An 18830-nucleotide genomic window follows, 5' to 3' on the forward strand; every position below is an offset into this window, starting at 1 on the left:
GAAGCCTGTTTTCACTTTCCTACCTCTCTGGGCTGTCTTTGTTTATTAAGCTGGAACCTGTCTCCTGTACTTTCTCGATCCGGGACCTGAAACCATCCATGTCCAGCTTGGTAGCTTCAAGTTTACGAAGTAAAGCTTGCGTGGATTCTTCATTCTTCCCATAATCAGAGGTCTCCAGAATGAAGCTCCTCTCTGCCAGCCATGCCTCCACCTCCAGTAGCTGTATAAAATACAGGGATGAGCCTGAACACAGCTGTGATTTAGGTCAAGACAAAGAAAACCGGAAAGCAGTGGTGCCCAAAGAGACACACTGGTGAAAAGAGAGAGCAGCTTAGGTGCCTTCCTGTAATGCAATCTAGCAGACACTGTTCAAAAAAATGTCTACCCAGAACCCAGTAATTAAGGTTACACGTTTATCCCTCACTGCAGTTACTTGAAAAAGTAACTGTTATTTCTCCACTGTATCCATATTTACCAAATATGAAAAATCAGGACAGTATGAATTCTGCTCGTATCTCAGCACTTGCATCCATTCAACAATATAGGTATCAGTTCTTTTAAGCAAAGAAAGACCAAAATAAATCACTCATGAACCATCTTTACCTCATTCAGGAACAGATGGGCCTCATATGACTGCATAAGCCGCTGTCTCCTCTCTTGAGCCTCTGCCTTCAAGGTTTCTACAGAAGTCTCAAGATCCTTCAGATGCTCCATAATCTTGCGAGAGGCTGAGTGGCCTCCTCTTACCAGTTTCTGCCCTGTACTGAGCACTGCTTTGGTCAAAGCGTCCCGACTGCTTATCTCATTCTCCAAATTCTGGAAAGAGTAAAGAGTGAAACGACAAACCAAAATTAAAAGATATGGAGATTTTAATACCAGATAATGTAGTCATGTAATTCCATTATAAATTTGTTTTCTATACATGAAGACGGGTCAGAGGTGCAAAGTCTAAGTGAATGCTTGAAGTGGGGTGGAGGAGTGATTATCAAAATCAAATATAGTCATGAAGTTTGGACCTTGGTGTGTATCCACCTCGGAGTGTGGAAGGAAGATGTTCTAACTACAAACCTCTTATCTCTAGATTCCGCTGAAATATACCCACTTCTACCCCATTACACGGTGTTTCTTGAATTAAAATCTCTCTAGGGAAGAACAGTCAATTCACCTGCTCATCAATATTTATCACTTGCCAATGCCTTTGTAGAAGATGCAACTTTGCATAACAGCCATCGCAAACAATGTGGGTACACTTACTACCAGGCAGCCAAGAGGACAAAGAGAGAAGAAAACTACCTGAACCAGTTCTCAAAGACTTTACTTGAAATTAATTTTCAAAGACTGGTAGATTTTAAAGCCATATGCATATCTCCATATACCCCCTCATATGGTATTTGTCTGGGTGGTGAAGGATCATGCCATCCATTTGCCTATGCGTGGATGTGCATTCCATGGCTAACTATGCCTGAGCACCTTGAGCACAAACCAACCCCACCATTTTACAATTGTTCTGTTTATTTTCCTAGCTACGAAACAGGCAGTTTCAGAGTTAGACTGCAGTGCTGTGTTAATGGAGAAGAGATGCCCTCTCTGAGGAGAGGAGCTTATTTTTCAACTTAAGTATCAGACTTGGCTGGAAAAGAGCTCTGATTCTAATCTTGCCTTTAATTTCCCCCTATTAATTTCAAGGCAGTCACCGTGTTGTTGAAAAGTGACACCATATCTGACCCCAGCAGAATGGAATCCAGTGGCAAAGATTATAAAACATCTTGTACTGTGTATTAATAATAAGCTAGCAGCACAAAGAACAACTTTGCAGTTGAACATTTAGGAACATGTATTCACAGTACTTCATTTATAACAACAGGAATTAAAAAATAAAGGGGGTGGGTGGGAAATGAGGGGAAACTCTGCTCCAAGCCAAGCAGCTGTGTGTATGTATATTGTATTTATGTGTAAATGCTGTTTTGCAAGACTGGTTTTTTTTTAGGTTGACACATTTCATGCACAATCTCTTTTGTGGTACCAAACTAAGGACTGAATTTTGCAAATCTGGCTCATTAAGACAAAAAATAGAGGGTGGAACTAATAGTATATTCAGTTCTTGACTGTTATGTTACCTCTGACATTTGTTTGCCTGTAAGCCAACATTAAAAAAAAAAGATGTAGAGACTCTAGCTACTAAAAGATTGAAAATTCAAAGCTTATATTTTAATCCTGCTTCCAGGATAATAAGAAGCAAAATGGCAGGAAGAATTGGCATTTTATTATGCACTGGTATTATGGTCTATATCTCCCATTCTCACAGTTCACTGAAATATTTTGAGACCTGGCCAATTAACACAAAGTTAATTGCAGCCTAAAGCAGTATCTCTGCTGTTCCTTCAGTTATCCCAAGTATTTTTTTCAGATTAATTCAGCTCAAACTTTCATTTCTTCCGTGAACCTAATTACTTCCCTACCATGTCAATCAGCTCATAATTTTTAGGAGTAATTGCACACATAACAACATTTATACTTTTAATCATGATGAAACAAGCTTTTTGTTCTTACTGTCTAATCTCAAAGTCACCAATTGCATCTTGCTTAAGTATAGAATTTTTACAAAGATGAGAATTACACCAAATACTAAAAAGGTGCAAACTATTCAGAATATACCCGTGGGTCTTACTCAGGAATATCTGAAAGATGCATTTAAAAACATTTTACAATTCTTCATTAAGTTGTGAGTACACCTAGGATAAATCAACTTTTTAAGAGACTTCATCCATGTCCTAGTATCACCTGTAGCAGTCTTGACTTTTTACCCTTGGGACGTTTCAAATTTTTTCTAAGTTCAGATTTTTATTTGTAGACATGCAGATTGCACCAAATGCTTGGGCTTTGTCTCTCTATATGTATATATATCACACACACTCCCACTTCATAAGATACTCCATCTTTCCCAGCCCTACTGCAGATTGCACAGATTTTCCCCAGAGGGACTTGACCTGGCACTTAAATGGGCTGTCATTTGCCAACATTCAATACCAATAGCTGCTGGAAACTTTTAGCAGGATTTTTTTTTCTTCCGTCTCGTGTTTGCAAAGAGACAGTGCTCCTTATTAAAAAATTATTAGGAAGGCAGCTGCTGTTTTATTGGTATTTGAGATGACAGTGTTCCAGGCACTGCTTTCTCTGATGGCCCATCTGAACCTTGTGAAATAATTCACCTGCTATCTATCTTGAAAGCTACCACTGGAATGAAGGTTTGGCTAAGGATCATCATAACATCCTGTTAACTCCCTCCCTCCAGAGTAGAAAGAGTTTTGGGGAAAGATGTTTTCCTGGGAGCTCATCCTGAGACATCTGTGCAATGAGCTTGCTTGGATGTACTTACTGAGTTTCAAAGCATATTTGTTAGGGCATCTGCGCCCCAAAGAAGCTATGACAGCATGCACAACAGTTTGTAAAATCTATTTTGTATTGCAAAGGCCAGGTTTTGAACTCAGTTCACAGAAAGAGCCAGTGTGTCCACAGAAAAGCATATGGTGTGGTACCTACACCACTGCAATGATAAGCAGCACGGAATCCCACATGTTGCCAAGTCATGGACATATCCTTTGAAAAATGTCATTATTATCAGACAAGGATAACAGTAATCCCTGGAATCATAAATCCTGTTAACCAATGCACAGCAGATGAAGTTTGCCAGAGGAAAATTGAATTCCGTGTTCTCTCTTTGATTCTAAAGACTGAAAATGGTTCTCATGTGACATTACCTGGTGCTTTTCTTGTAGACTCTGAACAGTTGCCAGGGATTGGCCATAGTCCCTGGAGGAAGCCACAGTGAGCTTCTCATGAACCCAGGCCAACTCCTCATCAACATCTCGGAAGAAATGGTACTGAAGTCTGCTTGCCTCCAGACTCCCACGTCTCTCTTGCAGAGGATCCTGTAGACTTTTGTATCTGTAGGTTTTAAAGGGAACCCAATGAGGACTGCAGAGTAATAAGGAATGAATGCAAAACGGTCTTTTCAGAATGATGTAGAGAAGGAAAGAAAAAAAATACGCAGGGAAGAAAAAGGCTGATAAAAATAGGAAAAAGATGGCAGGAGACAGGCCAGGCACTCACACACCTCTGCACCAGTTGATCCACTCTCTCTTCTAGTTCATCAGCAAGGAAATGCTTCTCCTTCCGGAATTGCTGAGCTGTGACCACAAGCTCTTGCAGACGGTCCCTACGACCAGCAATATCTTCCTCCAGTTCCTCTTGTTTCTTCAAATGACTGTTCAAAACCACCAGATCATTGCTACTATAGGGTGCTTTCAACTCATTTTCCACATCTTCCAACCATTTCTCCATATCTTCTACACTTCGCTGAAAATGAAGGCCCTGAGGACAAGCAGGAAGAAAAGATCATTTAAGTCTTTAGGACAAAAAATATGATATAAAAACCTTGTCCACTTTCAGTAAGAATTACACACAAATACAGAGAAGATTCCCAGTGCTCAGTGAACTCTTCCAAGATATGACGGTGGTCCAAATGAAGAAGAGAATTCAGTCAGAATGAACTCAAGATCAGATGCAGAGAATATCAAGAACTAATCTTACTTGTGTTGCACAAATACAAATGATGGACACAGTACCTTAAAAGGAAGCCATTTAAAGGGAGAGCTCTGTTTTATACCCACAGAGTGTCTGATAGCCCACGCAAAACTCACAGTCATGAGAAGTCATGTGCCTGGAGCTAGAAGAATGAAAAGCAGATGTGTGTTTCTTTCTCAATGCGTTGGAGAAAAGATGCCATTGGGATAGATGCAGAGAGCTGACATATATGAGTGAACACATTTTCCCTCAGTATCCCTCTCTGGAATCATGATCTAAATCAGCAGCAAAAAGCAGAAGGGAACACAGCCTACAAATCCTTTTCCCTCCATAGGGATGTCCAGATCTCCTGTTGATTCCATTCAATCAGTCCACACTTAGTATACTGTTTCTTTGCTCTAATGGCCCTGAGGAATCAGATCTGATTGTATCAAGTGACACACTTGTAGGTGAAATCTGTAGCAAGGCAATCGTGCTATCTCTGGAAATGACACCAAGACCCAACCACTGGCCTCCCTGTGTTACCTTGTAAGCATCCTGCAGCTTGGCCCATTTATCCTGGCAACTTGCTAGCAGTTCCTCCCATAGCTCTTCCATTTCTTGTAGTCTGGACTGAATAGCTTCAGGGGCATAGTGCCTCTCACGGAGCATCTTCTCCCCTTCCTATAGCACAGAGAACAGTCAAAGCTTTTTTACTTTGCTGAATGCAAAAAAAGAATATATCACTTTTGCCTCCATAAACAGAGTCTGCTGGCACTGCTATGTAAAAGGCCGGCTGCAGCCATCACTTCCTGACATAGCAGATAGAGGCTGCAGAGACGAAATAAAAACAGATAAAAGCAAAATGCTTATTGAAACTAGGGCAGAGACTGATTTTGCTGTTTTTCTGGCCTCTAAATTTATTTGAAATGCTAGAAGGCAATATTGAAGACAAAGGGTCAAGAGAATCTTCATTACCCAACAGCTACATTGCCTAGAATCTGGCAGGGAGCCTAGTTTGCAAGCACTCAGTTTTTTCTGTCATGTCCCACATTCTACGATCACAGTTTGAGATTGCTCAGCCACCTGACCTTTTCTATTCCTTTCGTTGCATATTAAGAGACAACTATCTCATACAAGTGAATCACTGTATGAGATAATAAAACCTCTTTTAACCATGTACCATTGTACCACTGTATTAACACTCTATCTGCATTTCTAATCCCTGAGCAGCAGATGCTTAACAGGTTAGCAGAAGAAGAGGTAGAGGGAGCACAGCAAGACCTCCATCAGGTAGAAGAGTCTGGAGGTATATCCTTAAGCTGGGAGAAAGTTTGCTTTAGAAAGCTGAACTGAGCTATTTCTACATTTTCATAGAATCATAGAATCATAGAATTGTTAAGGTTGGAAAAGACCTAAAAGATCATCAAGTCCAACCATCGACTCAAAGCCACCACGCCCGCTAAACCATGCCCTGAAGCGCCACGTCTAGATGTTTTTTGAACACCTCTAGGGATGGTGACTCCACCACCTCCCTGGGCAGCCTGTTCCAATGCCTAATGACTCTTTCAGTGAAGAAATTCTTCCTAAGATCCAGCCTGAACCTCCCCTGGCGTGACTTGAGGCCATTTCCTCTTGTCCTATCGCTCGTTACCCGGGAGAAGAGACTGACCCCCACCTCACCACAACCTCCTATCAGGCAGTTGTAGACGGCGATAAGGTCTCCCCTGAGCCATCTCTTCTGCAAACTGAACAACCCCAGTTCCCTCAGCCGCTCCTCATAAGACTTGTGTTCCAGACCCTTCACCAGCTTTGTTGCCTTTCTTTGGACATGCTCCAGCAGCTCAATGTCCTTCTTGTAGTGAGGGGCCCAGAACTGAACACAGTACTCAAGGTGCAGCCTCACCAGTGCTGAGTGCAGGGGGACGATCACTTCCCTAGTCCTGCTGGCCACACTATTTCTGATACAAGCCAGTGTGCTATTGGCCTTCTTGGCCACCTGGGCACACTGCTGGCTCATATTCAGCCGGCTGTCCACCAGCACCCCCAGGTCTTTTTCTGCCAGGCAGCTTTCCAGCCATTCTGCCCCAAGCTGGTAGCGTTGCATTTGGTTGTTTTGCAATGGGGAAGAGGAAGCACAGCAACAGAAAGATGCTATACCAGGAGAGCAGATGTTAATTTTCTCCTAAAGAGCAACTGCTAAGGCTATTCCAAACAAAAAAGACAGGACATCAAGAAATAATGAGAAAGAGATTGTGCAAACAACTCTCTAAAAACAGATTAGACATAATTGTTACTTTGCCTGTGTCTGCACACAGGGGGATTAAAAGTTTTTTTTTTAAAAAAAAAGGCGGGGGGGGTGTTTCTATAATACTGGATGCAGATGAGTCTGGGGAGGGAATCACAGAATCACAGAATCTACCTTTAATGCTTAGTCATCTATTGCAAAATACAGCTAGTAAGTACCGTGCTGAAAATAAGGTTAATAAACATGTAACAGTCTGTCCTTCCAAACTCATCATCTGATCACAGCTTCTGCCAAGTATCTGACAAAGCTTGTCAGACTTCCCTCATATCTCTCCTACTAGCATGTCTCTGAAAAGGCAACACTTGAAAACTCTTCTTGATCCTTTTTGTTGGATACATCTTATCTGACTTGTTGAAGTTGTGCATCCAATCAGCTAGGTTCCCTGCTGGAAATAAACAAGTGTACCTCTAAAGTGGCATTCACCCCAGGGAGAAGTCCCTAAAGTGAGCGGACTGAATCTTTCATGGAAAGCACTCATCTCTTTCCATTGCATGCATAGTGGATATAGATAGCAAGCTCACACTAGACAATAAGAGAGAAGATGAAAGAAACGGATGGACACAGAAAGTTCTTGATGGACTAAAAGAATAAGCTGCCCAGTCCCCTCAAAGACAGCGTGAACGATGTCAGTGAGGGGAGAGTGATTCCCCCTTGCTTGTTTGAGATCACTGTAGATCAGACTGCCTGCAGAGTCTTTCATATCAGTTGCCCACCCTTGCCATCAACCCCGCTTCTCTCACAGATTTGATGGAGTCCAGGCGGTTTCTATTGGCCATGATCTCTGCTTGGAAAGTCTGGTGCTTCTGCAGTTTGGTCTGTAGATTGCTTGGATCCTTCCAGCTATCATCCTGGGCAATGCTATTCTTCTCATTGATCCAGGCAGCCACCTTTGGAGAGGAAAGAACAGAAGTAGACAAAACCTTCAGTGTCTCTTCAGCACCAAGCTGCCAGGCTCTTCTCTAATATGTATAAAACATGGGACTAGTGAGTGGGGATACATATGAGTTGTCCTTCTGAGGTTCTGCTTCCCTAAGCTCCTCCTGTCTGTCATAATGAAGTCACTTCTGTATCTCTGTTTACCAGCACTGTTACCTGGAAAGGGGGCTGTCTTCATGAGATAGTCCCCATGCAGTGAGAAAGTGCATGGGCACATGTATGCATGGGGGAGAAAGGGCAATTATCTCCCTATTTCTAACCCACTGTCAGTATCTCACAAGAAAAGAACTAATTTGTCTCTTCCCATGAATTTTAAAATGGTGGCACATTCCCTTTTAATGCATTTATTTCTTCTGCATTTTGCTGGCATCCAATGCACAGTAGATCTTTCATCAGGTGACTGAAGGGAAGCTGTGACTTGAAAGCTGAAAAATATCCCTTCACTCTTGTCCTCATCTTTCCCAATATAATCTCATTCCAGACTCAGTTCCTCAATTTTTCTCACACTAAATCCCTTCAGGGATTCAGATCTATGCAGCGCAATATGTTATAAGAAACCAGAATACCATGAATCCTGTGTAATTGTACCTCAAAGGAATTCCTCAGCAACTTCTGCAGAAGCCTTGATTCCTCTAGCAGACGTCTGCGAGCAGCTGCATTCTCCAGCAGTTTCTCTTTTCTGAGATGAAGACAGATGTGTGAGGTAAAAGCCACAGAGTGAATTAGATAGGGTAAAGGTTTCCAGTTTTCATCTCTAAAGCCACAGAGTGAATTAGATAGGGTAAAAGTTTCCAGTTTTCATCTCTAAAACACACATGATCTAACCCTCCATCCTCTAGGACAGAACTGTCCATAATATGCAGCCTCCCATGATTTGGACTGTCAGAGAAGATGCTCAGGACACTATAGGAAGGATTACTGGCAGATAGGTATGTTTAAAGTACACACAAATTCTGTATATATGATATCTGTCTCTCGGAATCACCATTATTGCCTTTCAGGGTACAAGAGAACAAAAACTCAGCATGTTTCCTATATGGAAAGCCTGTTAGTATGATGATATTTGTCACTGATAAACCAAAGCTACACCATCCTTTCATCTTTCTTTTCCAAATGTGGACCTGCAGCACTTTATTCATGTTAATGCAGGCATGAAATAGCTTGATCATATTAATAAATTCGTATGTTCACTTCAATTGTAAGGGATCTCCAATCTCTCTTCATAAATGTTACGTATATCTTTTCATCTACCATAGCATTGAATACAACTGCTTCTACTGTCAGCATTTGTTTAAGACGAACAATATGCAACATGCTAGGAGAAGTAAAGTAATTCACACAAAAGGGCAAGATCTGATCAGAAAAATTGCAAATGCTCTAATAGATAATTGAAGCAGGGCTTTAAGATCAACACCATTAGAGCAATGAAAAAGCATTTGTGTAGCAAATTACCTTTCTTGATGGTATTTAATGATAATGAAGCATTTAATGGCACAGCAGGCCTCTGTCCTTTGTTTGCAGCACTGTCCCTAAGGCCAACCCAGGATACAGAATCACAGGAAAACTGCCTTTTTCTGAATCCTGCTGCCCCTCCACTTAACTGTATTTTGGAAACCTCCTAATGAACTATTGACTTGACTCAGGCCAATTTGGCAAGACCACAGTGCAAGGTACAAAGCCAAGTAAATGCAAACCAGTTTATGGTTCTCTTAAAACATTTAAAGATATTAGTCACATGGGGAGAGTCTCATTGCAAAAGACATGGGTGGCTAACATGGGAAGGGCTTGACTTCACCTCCTCAGAATAGCCTGGCATCTGTTGGTGATGTTGTCCGAGTCATAATGCTTGTTCTGTGTTAGCTGCTGAGCAAATGAAGCCGTCTCATCAAGTTTCTTCATCTGAGCTTCCAGGGCTTTTTCAAACTGTGTGTGTTTCCGCTGTAGGCTCTCCACACTAGACACTGAGTCCTGGACAGAATTCAACAAAGGGAAGCTGCTTTCAACCAGAGTTTTTTTATCCACGACACTGATAATACAGAAGCTAAATGGCATTTACCCCACATTTGCAAGCTGTCAAGAAAATTTATTGGTCTTTGAAATTTATTGGCATTGAATCTGAGACTTGGGGCCTAAGTAATGTTCTATGCATGGTCTGAGGCCATTATCTCGGGGTCAAAACTGAACTAACTGCTGGATGCCTAGCTTCTCCTGCATATTGTTGTGCTGCATAGAACTTATCACTCCTCAAGAGATAAAGCATCGGCTCCTAATCGTAAATCAATCTTAAGACAGATGCTATTTTGGAAGCAAATGTGGAATGCCAAACTGAGATCAGAGTTAAGTGAACAAATATGTCACAGAAAGAGGTTAAAATTAGGGCCTCAGTTTCAACCCGTGGAATTTCGAAGAGCTCAGATCCAGATTTGAATTTGAGGACTGGAGTCTGACATTACAGTTAATCTGGAGAGAAACACAGAATTTGACTTCTTGTAACAGTTGTGAATCCCATGCTTAATGACTCAGAGTTCTCTTTTCAGCACCCCTCCGCGCTTTTAAAATTAGAATCAGTGGTGTCAAAATGTCGTTACCGCAATAAACTCTGCTTTCCCACTATTCTAAAGGAAGCTCACATCAAATGGGTCAGAAAATAATCTAAACTTCTGGGTGCTCACATGAGTTATTGGAAGGGAAAATACTCGCAGAGCATTTTCTGTGCATTGCTGAGCTAAATATGACTGGAAAATGGGTGGCTCCTTCTAAGTCTCATATATTTCAATGGAGGCACTGTAAATACATACCCCCAGGCTGAAAATTACGGAGACAAACACCAGCCACTAGCATTATACATTTTTCGTACCATTTGTACCAATTATGTCTGCACTGAACTCTGAGATTTAACTAGTTCCTGCAGAGACAACTAATTTGGTAGCACTACCTATACAAGATGCAGGGTAAGCTAAGCATCAGAATGGGTATGCAGCATCCTGCATAGCTTTTGCAACGCATACATCAGTCTGTGGTTTCAGTTATTGCAGTGTTACTGGTACCCGAGGTAGGTAATTTAAAGCTACACTGGGTATGTCAGGAGTGACAGTAGTGATGACTTGCACACTGCTGGTAAATGTATTTGGGTCAGATATGACCAGTGTAGAGAGACACAGTCTCATTTTCCTGCTAAAATCAGAGTAGTTGGACTGTTTCATTACTCTTGGGGCTGAGAATCCTAACCTGTGTAAAGTATCAAAGAAAGAAGTCTGATCCTAAACCATCAACAAGATGGAGCAGTAACTTCAGAAGGAGAAAGATCACAGGAAGCTTCAGAGCACATCATCATACTTCACAGCTCCCTTTTCTCCAGATCGACTGCAGACAAAATTGTAATTTCTCAGAGCACATACCCCTAAGTCCTCATTGGCTAGGAAGGCCTCTTTGCTGCTGAGCCAGCTCTCAGTCTGTTCCACATAGCCATAGAATTTCTGTATAGGGAAAAAAAGCTGTCATAAACATGGTGTAAAACAGAGACAGACCTAACTTTGTCAGAGTACGCTGAAAAAAACAAACTTCCAGGGCTATTCTAAGAATTAACTGCATAGCACTGGATGGCAATAAGCATTAGATGCTACAAAAACCACATGCGTAACAATTATTATTGTAACTTTCTCCTTATAATATGATTATTTCTTTTTGTCTAAGACATAGGATACAATACAAGTACTTGTAGCTTGTTTGCTAGTAGTGTAGAGAGTGCTGTACAGGCCAATAAAAAGGACGATAACATGGCCTGAAATAAGTAGAATGTAATACATGAAGAAGCATGAAAGCAGCCCTTCCCATATGGTTTAAGTTCTCATATATATGAAGTTTTTTAGATGGGACTAGTAGCACTGGCTGTTATTTGAGGTACTTGACATTCTCCATTATAAAATCTCCATTTCAGTTATTTCTAACTTTTGCCAACAAGCCATTTGAGCAGGAATTTTGTAAGTGAGATGACTGTAACAGGGAAGTATTTCTGAAAAACTGCAGCCAAAACAGTTCTTAGAGAAAAAGCAGGGAAAAATACAGTATTCTGTCCATGCTAATTTTTTCTTCAGGTCGTTTTTTTTTTTTTAAATACTTGCCTGCCTCCATGGTTTTTGGGGGAGGTTATAGAATTTGGTAGAGTAGTGATGTTCCATTTTAAGTATGTGCCTTTTGCCAGCTGCAGGAGAGTTTGACCAAAATTTGCCAAGTTTTATAGCCTTTGCAAAAATATATGAGCACTTATTCCACAGAAATTTGTTTGATTTGTAAAAGTACAATTTCTAAAAGTCCTGCCACCACTGAATGTGCTTGGCCATCATTGTGCCTTTCAGAGACCAGTGAAATATACATTAAACACTGGGTATTATTAGCATACCTTTCATGATACCATCTTATAAATTTGCTGTTTATACTGAGGAAAGTTGTCAGTGGCATGTGCATTCTTTGTTGAATGTCTTTTTACTCACCTGTAAATCTTGTGCCTGAAACAATTTTATATATTGCTCCTGCCACGCTTGGATCAATTCAGACCAGGCTTGCTGTAGTTTGGAGAGGGACTGGTGAATCTCAGGGGTTGCATAGTGACCAGAATTGGCAAGTTCTTGACCATAGTTACTGAGAGAGTTGAATCTTTCCACTCGTGCTTCAATCTCCTCCTAAAATATATTACTAAGGTTGATGTCAAGGGTTTACGGAATGCCAGTTATTCAGAATACAAGCCTTTAGGGGAAGAATATGGGCTATAACTTTCCAACATTAATATTTGTATGGAAAATCATTCATCTTTGAGCTATGTTACTCAAAGAGAGTAGAATTGCCTAAGAGAAAATAAACTTGGACAATAAATGACTTTATTGCTCTAGGAACAACTGGTCTCCTACAAATCAAAATTGGGATTAAATTAGAAACAGCTTAGAAAATGTTTAGATAGAAATGAACTATGACCCCTGCAAACTGAATGTGGAATTCCTAATGCAAACAATTTGAAAATAAAAATAACCATGAGCTGAAATGATACCATGTATTAACTCACAAACCATCTTAAAAACTATGGCAAGTACTATTAAAAGTCTGAAATTAGAACTGCTGTTTTTAGGGCTTTTTTTGGGGAGTGGTGTTGCCCAGTCATAAATAACAGAGCTGTAAGATAGCCATTCTATTTTTTTATTCACATTAACACCTTGTGTTCAACTCTAGTCTCACCTAAGGATTTGGTTTGAGCCACTAACCTGAATGAAAAAAACATCCTCTGTTTTTCTTGTCTTGTCTATAATTTTAGTTTAGTCAGCCCGATACTAATGAACATATTGCCTGGATTCCTCCTTTTCTGTGTGACTATCTTCTTAGAGCCATTTGTGTTCCTTTACTAACAGATACTAAAGACTTAGATCTTTCTACCATCTAAATTTGGAGTATACTACATCAGTGGTACACTACATCTGTGACATGAAAGAGCATTGTTAAAATGCAAGACTGAAAAAGTAGGGGACTTCAGGTATATCATACTAAATTCAAGTCTAGAAAATGAATCAGAATCTACAAACTACTTAAGCTAATAATGGGACCCACAAAGCACTGGATATTAGTCACAATTCTGGGAACATGACTTTTAGAAAAAGTAACATAACTGCAAAAAAAAAAAGGTAACACAACAGCTAAAAGATAGCTATGACGCTTGGGAAAAAGTAAAATATTAACTTTTTTCTAAGCTCAATTAACAATATCACTCCTTTTAGAACATCCACCAAAAATATTAACTACATTAGCCACCAAATGATTGTGTGGTAATTAGTAGTGGGATATGAGGTGTTTCAGAACTGAATGTGTAGTACCATCCAAATGTAATTTACTGCCCTGTGTGAGACAAACTGCTGTCTTTATTTTCCTCTCAGGCAAATGGAGCTTGCATGACAAAATCTAACTCAAAGCTAGAATTAACTGGCATTAACTTTTTGGCAATTCAAATAAAGAAATGGGCAGTGAGCATGTTTTGACACTGAACCAGCTTTTTACCTACAGGGCTGGACAGCAGTACAGGTGAGAGTTAATGGGGCTTTCTGAGACTTTTTGCATAGAAATGAGCTGCCAAACAGCCCATGGGATAGAGTTCTGTCAATAGATAGGTGGCTTCTGTCCCTAGCCATGTCTTTTCACCATGTTATTGACAGATGCACGCAGTAAAATTCTGCTGTGTCTGCAGCATTTAATTCCCATGGGAAAGATTCCCAGTATGTTCAATTGGAAGCAATGATGATACTTGCCTTTCTCTCCTGATGCTCCTCAATCATGCTTTCCGCTTCATTTGTGCTTTTAGGAAGCCCCCCTGCTTCCATTAAACCTCTGATGTTTTGGGTCCAATCTAGCATCTCCTTCATCTCCAAGTTAAACTTCTGCAACTGATACGAGGCTGCCAGCTTCTCCTTCCTGCCACACAATGTGCAGTTCAGCATTATCCAACACAGAATTATCCAGTTACCTCTCCCTCCCCATTTGCAGAGGAAGGTATCCCAGAAGAAGTCAAATGAAGTGAACTCAAGCCTCCAGCTTTCCCTTACAGCTCCTAACAGCCTTCATGTTAAACCAAAATTACAGGAGATGCACACTGCCTTGGAGACAACATGCTTACCTTATTTTCTACATCAGTTCGTTAGGACAAGAAAGATAAAAAAGCCTTCATAGCTGTTGCTTCCAGCAATGATTACAGCTCAGGCTTAGGCCTTTCTTGTTTTGGAAAGATTCAAGAGAAAAAAAAATCTTTTAGAAACATCCAAAAATAAGTCTTTTGAAAGGCTTCACGATAGATTTAATCTGATAGTCTGGAGGCATTTTAGAAACATTGTTTAGTGGGATAAGCAACAAACTCATTGTATTTGTTTTCTCAAAGTCACATCAGTGGAACTTTTCTTGTACCAAGTCACACTTGTTCCAATGTAGGTGTCTTAGCTGCCTGTATAAACTTTATAAAGGATCCTCAAAAACTTTTAAAAGGCCCCTGGCAAGTATATTTGAGCCCCCAGGGAGCAGCTTTGCTCGTGCTGAGAGATATTCAGACCACTAGAAGTCTCTACCTTTGTTTGGCCTGTCCCTGGAGTCGTAGCCAGTTGTTTTTCATCTCCTGTTGCTTCATAGTCAGTTTGTCATTTATGGATGGATTCCTTGTGGAAAGGCGGAAAGATTCCAATTCCAATGGCTGCGAAGAGATTTATAGTGGGATGAATTTATGCCAAATGCTTATATTTGTTCCTGAGTTTGCCTTTCAAGAAAAGTAGTTAATTTTAAGATCCCAGTTTTCAAACGCAGGTACTTAAATTTCAATGACAAAATATACAGAGGGACTTGCTATATGCACAAAAAATACATATGCATTCGCGAGCAATCATCCATGTGAAGAAAGAGATGTGTGTGTGTTGCTTCACATGCACAAATGTTAATTTACAATTAAGAAAGTATTTTTGCAGAAAAGGGACAAACATACATGAAAATGAAGTGCTAATTGTAACCTCTGTTAGCTTAACCTAACTAAGATGGGTAACAAAGCCATGAAAATATGGCTGTACACAGAAACAACCAGATTTGCCTTCCAGCAGAAGACTCAAAAATCGTTTTTTATCTATTTCAGCGAACAGCAGCATCAAAACACTACTTCCAGTGTAGACTTCTAGTTGATGCTGTTTTCCTTAACACACCCTGATAAACAGTAATGGACACTCACCAACCCAAGTTTAAAGTTGGTATCTTTCTTGTAAAACTCCCATCAAATTGATGAAAATGAAGAATTTTAATTATGCAGAAAGGAGAATATGTCGATCTGGTTTTATTCCATAAGAAAAGTGCAGATATTATACTTTGTACATGGTATTTGTGGCAGCATTAAAAAAAACCCAGACCCAAACCTTGCTCATCTTTCTGTTTCCATGCAGCACTCCCCCATACATCCTTGCTAATGCTATATGTGGAATGCTGACTAGTAATCACCCACGTTTCATATGAGAATTAGCTAACAAAGTCACAATGTGTGAAGATATCGCACATCTTGTCACCATTTGCATACTACTGTGAAGAAAAAGTTCAGATGAAGTTTGCAAAAATATTTTCTATATGAAAAGGTTTAGCACTCTGGCCAACAGTGAAAACAGTGAGAGGTTGTCATAGGATTTCTACTACTGCAGTTCAGCTGACAACATTTATTTTTATTAAAAGTATGCAGTTATATAGGAGCTCAGACCCGTATTTAATGTTCAAGACTAGTCCTAAGCAATACAAACTGGCCGTTTTACAAAAGCCAGAGCTGATCAGGCAGGCAATTATAACCTAAGATTTCTGGTTTTGATGTCTGTGTCAGAAAACTACATGCACTGTGGGTTTTGCATTTTGGTTTTAGACAGAACTAGAGTAGTGATTTTGGTTTAAGTCAATAGAGAAACTGGGGGAAAGATGGAGAGTTAAATTTGCATTCCACACTTTCCAAAAGATATAGGACAGTATAATCTGTCTTGTAGGTGAGAGCCAGAGAATCAGCTAACATGAGTTAACATTTAAAAAGGGACTTATCTTAGATTTGGTGCATCAGGAAGAATAACATTTGACACAAGGAAGTAGGATTAGGCAGCACAATATTTTACTGAGAAGAAATCTGTGTTGCATTTGCATTGCAGTGCAATTCACACTAATGAATCTGAAGAGTCACACTGATCTTTGCGCTACGTTTCCAAGAAGCAAAAATGAACTTTATTACAGTACCCTCTGTACTTCCCCACTTCTTACCTCCATTTTGGACTTAATAACACTGATTTCTCTCTCCATCTCTTCATGCCTTCGAATCAGGTTTTCCACACTTTCCACATCTTTCCCATAATCCAGTGCTTGTATCAGTACACTCTGAAGGGGGATGTGCAAATAGTGAAGATGACAAAAAGCAAAAGGATCATGTCTTAATTCCTTCAAATAGTATCTTCCTTCCCTTCTTTGTATTGCCATCTGAATGTACTTATTGTCTTTTTAAATATCAACATGGCAACTTGCCTGCACTCCTTACAGAGATGGAACAAGAATTCACAACTCTTTGAACAGTTGCAATTCTACTTAAGGAGCCTCTGACCATTCACGTATAAAACAAAGACAGGAATGCTTCCCTGGAGTTCTCAATCTTCGTTTTCCCTTTTTTTCCATATACTAAAACAGCCAAATATTTCCCCTTAAATTGTGGAAATATTTACCAATCTCTCTACCAATCGGCATGCCTGGGTTTATCACTATTAGCAGAAGAGAACATTTTCCCATTTCAATTAACCAAAATCTGAGAACTCACCTTCTCAGTAATTCTCTCTGTGATGTCATCAATTTCTCTGATTAAGGCATGAATCTCTAGGGCTCCCTCTAACTTCTTCCTGTATGCATTCAGGTTACCATGGAAACTGTTCCACCTTTTATTGAAAAGAATATTTTAGAGGTGTATTTCAGAGGTGAGAATTTCCACAACTGAGTTTCATAAAGCTCAGATCTAAGTAAAAAGACAGGATTTCTGAACTACCTTGTGTATTGATCCCCACTTCCCCACAATAGGGGACACATCACAGAGATAAAGCATTATTCTAACAAGACTATCTGGTTATGTTGACTCCAAGTTTTCAGGATGGTATGAGAGTTGAAAGCTAAAAAGTACCAATCCAGTTTCCTTAAACTCTCAATAACCTCACAATCCCTATCTTCATGTTTTTGGTTCTTAGCTAGCGGGGCTGTGAAGTAGCAAAAGCAATATGCACTTCACCAGGACAGCTATGTGAACAGATGGAAGTGTCTTAGCTTCGTGGATCTAGCGTGTAAAGTGCTGTGAAACAGCATATTTGCCTCCAAGAGTAGAAACATTACTTTGGCCCTGCTGGATTAGAAATCCTTCTGTCTTACTGCTCAGAGTCTCGAAAGGCAACTCCAGTGCCTGATGTTTGGTAGTCATGATGTTAAAGAAGAAAATATATGTTGCAATTCCTCCATTTATCCCAGCCCAAGACACCTGATCTACCCTTCTTGTTTTCACTTTACACAAAAGCTTTAAAAGCATACTCACTTCTCATTGAGCTGCTTCCGGCGCTCATATATTGTCTTTGTTTCTTCCTTGTTCTGTCTCTCCAGTTTCATGGCCAGGGCATTGATAGCTCTGATGTGAGCATTGTCCACTGTTGTCTCCTGTAAAGTGAGAAAAGGAACAGAGGTACGTGCTTGAAATGCTTGTGACTGAGTTTTCCACTGAGACATGAAAAACAACAAGAACAGCAAAACAAGCAAGAGTTTCACCTCACTACCAAACATTTCAGACACATGGGGTTTGCTCTACTACAACTGCTAGTGTTACCAGTCCCTGATAAGACAGTAAAGGCAAGAAAGGACATTAATGACTATAGATAGAACAATGATCTAGGTCTAGACAAGGACCCTCAGAGCTTCATTTCTAAGCCAGTCATTCCAGCAGGGGCTAGTCTGTGGAAGAAACATAGGTGCAGTTGGCAGTTACATAGGTGGCTGCTGTGGAACAGCTAATGTGTGGCAGATTGTTCCTCTGTCAAACAGGTAGTGGCTTGTGGCTCCTAGGCCTACTCACTGTTTTTTCAAGATAGGCTTCTGTCCAGATGTGCCTTCTCTGCTGTAGACAACAGGCTTAAAATCCATACAGCCTTGAAAAACCCAGATAACCCATGCCATTGCGTTTTCTTCTAAAGCAACATCACTGCATTTTAAAAGGTATGCTAATTCTTCAAGGCAACTTGCTTCCTATGTACATACCATAGAAAGGATAATATTTGCACATTGCGCATATAATCTGGACTATAGTGGAATAATTGTTCTTTTGGAGCATGACGGATGGCCAACACTGAACACTGCTCCAAGATTCAAAAACATCCACTATTTTTCTAAGACCAGTAAATCACAAGCTTAGTGGGTAGACATTAATCACTGGTGTAGCAGAAGCACAGCTGCAAGATGCCAGCACACGGTTAATAGAAGT

General features: G+C 40.2%; 1 protein-coding gene across 1 annotated transcript in view; it reads right to left on the bottom strand.

Annotated features, from left to right (window-relative positions):
- The window catches only part of SPTBN5 (spectrin beta, non-erythrocytic 5), a 107542-nt gene that overhangs the window by 14315 nt on the left and 74397 nt on the right, over positions 1-18830 (bottom strand). The window contains exons 39-53 of the mRNA XM_068398214.1: positions 17895-18013; positions 17139-17253; positions 16595-16708; positions 14899-15020; positions 14092-14254; positions 12298-12486; positions 11206-11283; positions 9603-9775; positions 8396-8486; positions 7612-7758; positions 5110-5247; positions 4115-4371; positions 3759-3945; positions 604-816; positions 24-220 (exon numbers count right to left, since the gene is read on the bottom strand). Of these exons, the coding sequence (XP_068254315.1) occupies positions 24-220; positions 604-816; positions 3759-3945; positions 4115-4371; positions 5110-5247; positions 7612-7758; positions 8396-8486; positions 9603-9775; positions 11206-11283; positions 12298-12486; positions 14092-14254; positions 14899-15020; positions 16595-16708; positions 17139-17253; positions 17895-18013 (2303 nt within the window). The remainder of the gene's footprint in view (positions 1-23; positions 221-603; positions 817-3758; positions 3946-4114; positions 4372-5109; positions 5248-7611; positions 7759-8395; positions 8487-9602; positions 9776-11205; positions 11284-12297; positions 12487-14091; positions 14255-14898; positions 15021-16594; positions 16709-17138; positions 17254-17894; positions 18014-18830) is intronic.

Source organism: Nyctibius grandis, chromosome 4, assembly GCF_013368605.1.
Source record: "Nyctibius grandis isolate bNycGra1 chromosome 4, bNycGra1.pri, whole genome shotgun sequence".
In the NCBI taxonomy this organism is placed as follows: Eukaryota; Metazoa; Chordata; class Aves; order Nyctibiiformes; family Nyctibiidae; genus Nyctibius; species Nyctibius grandis.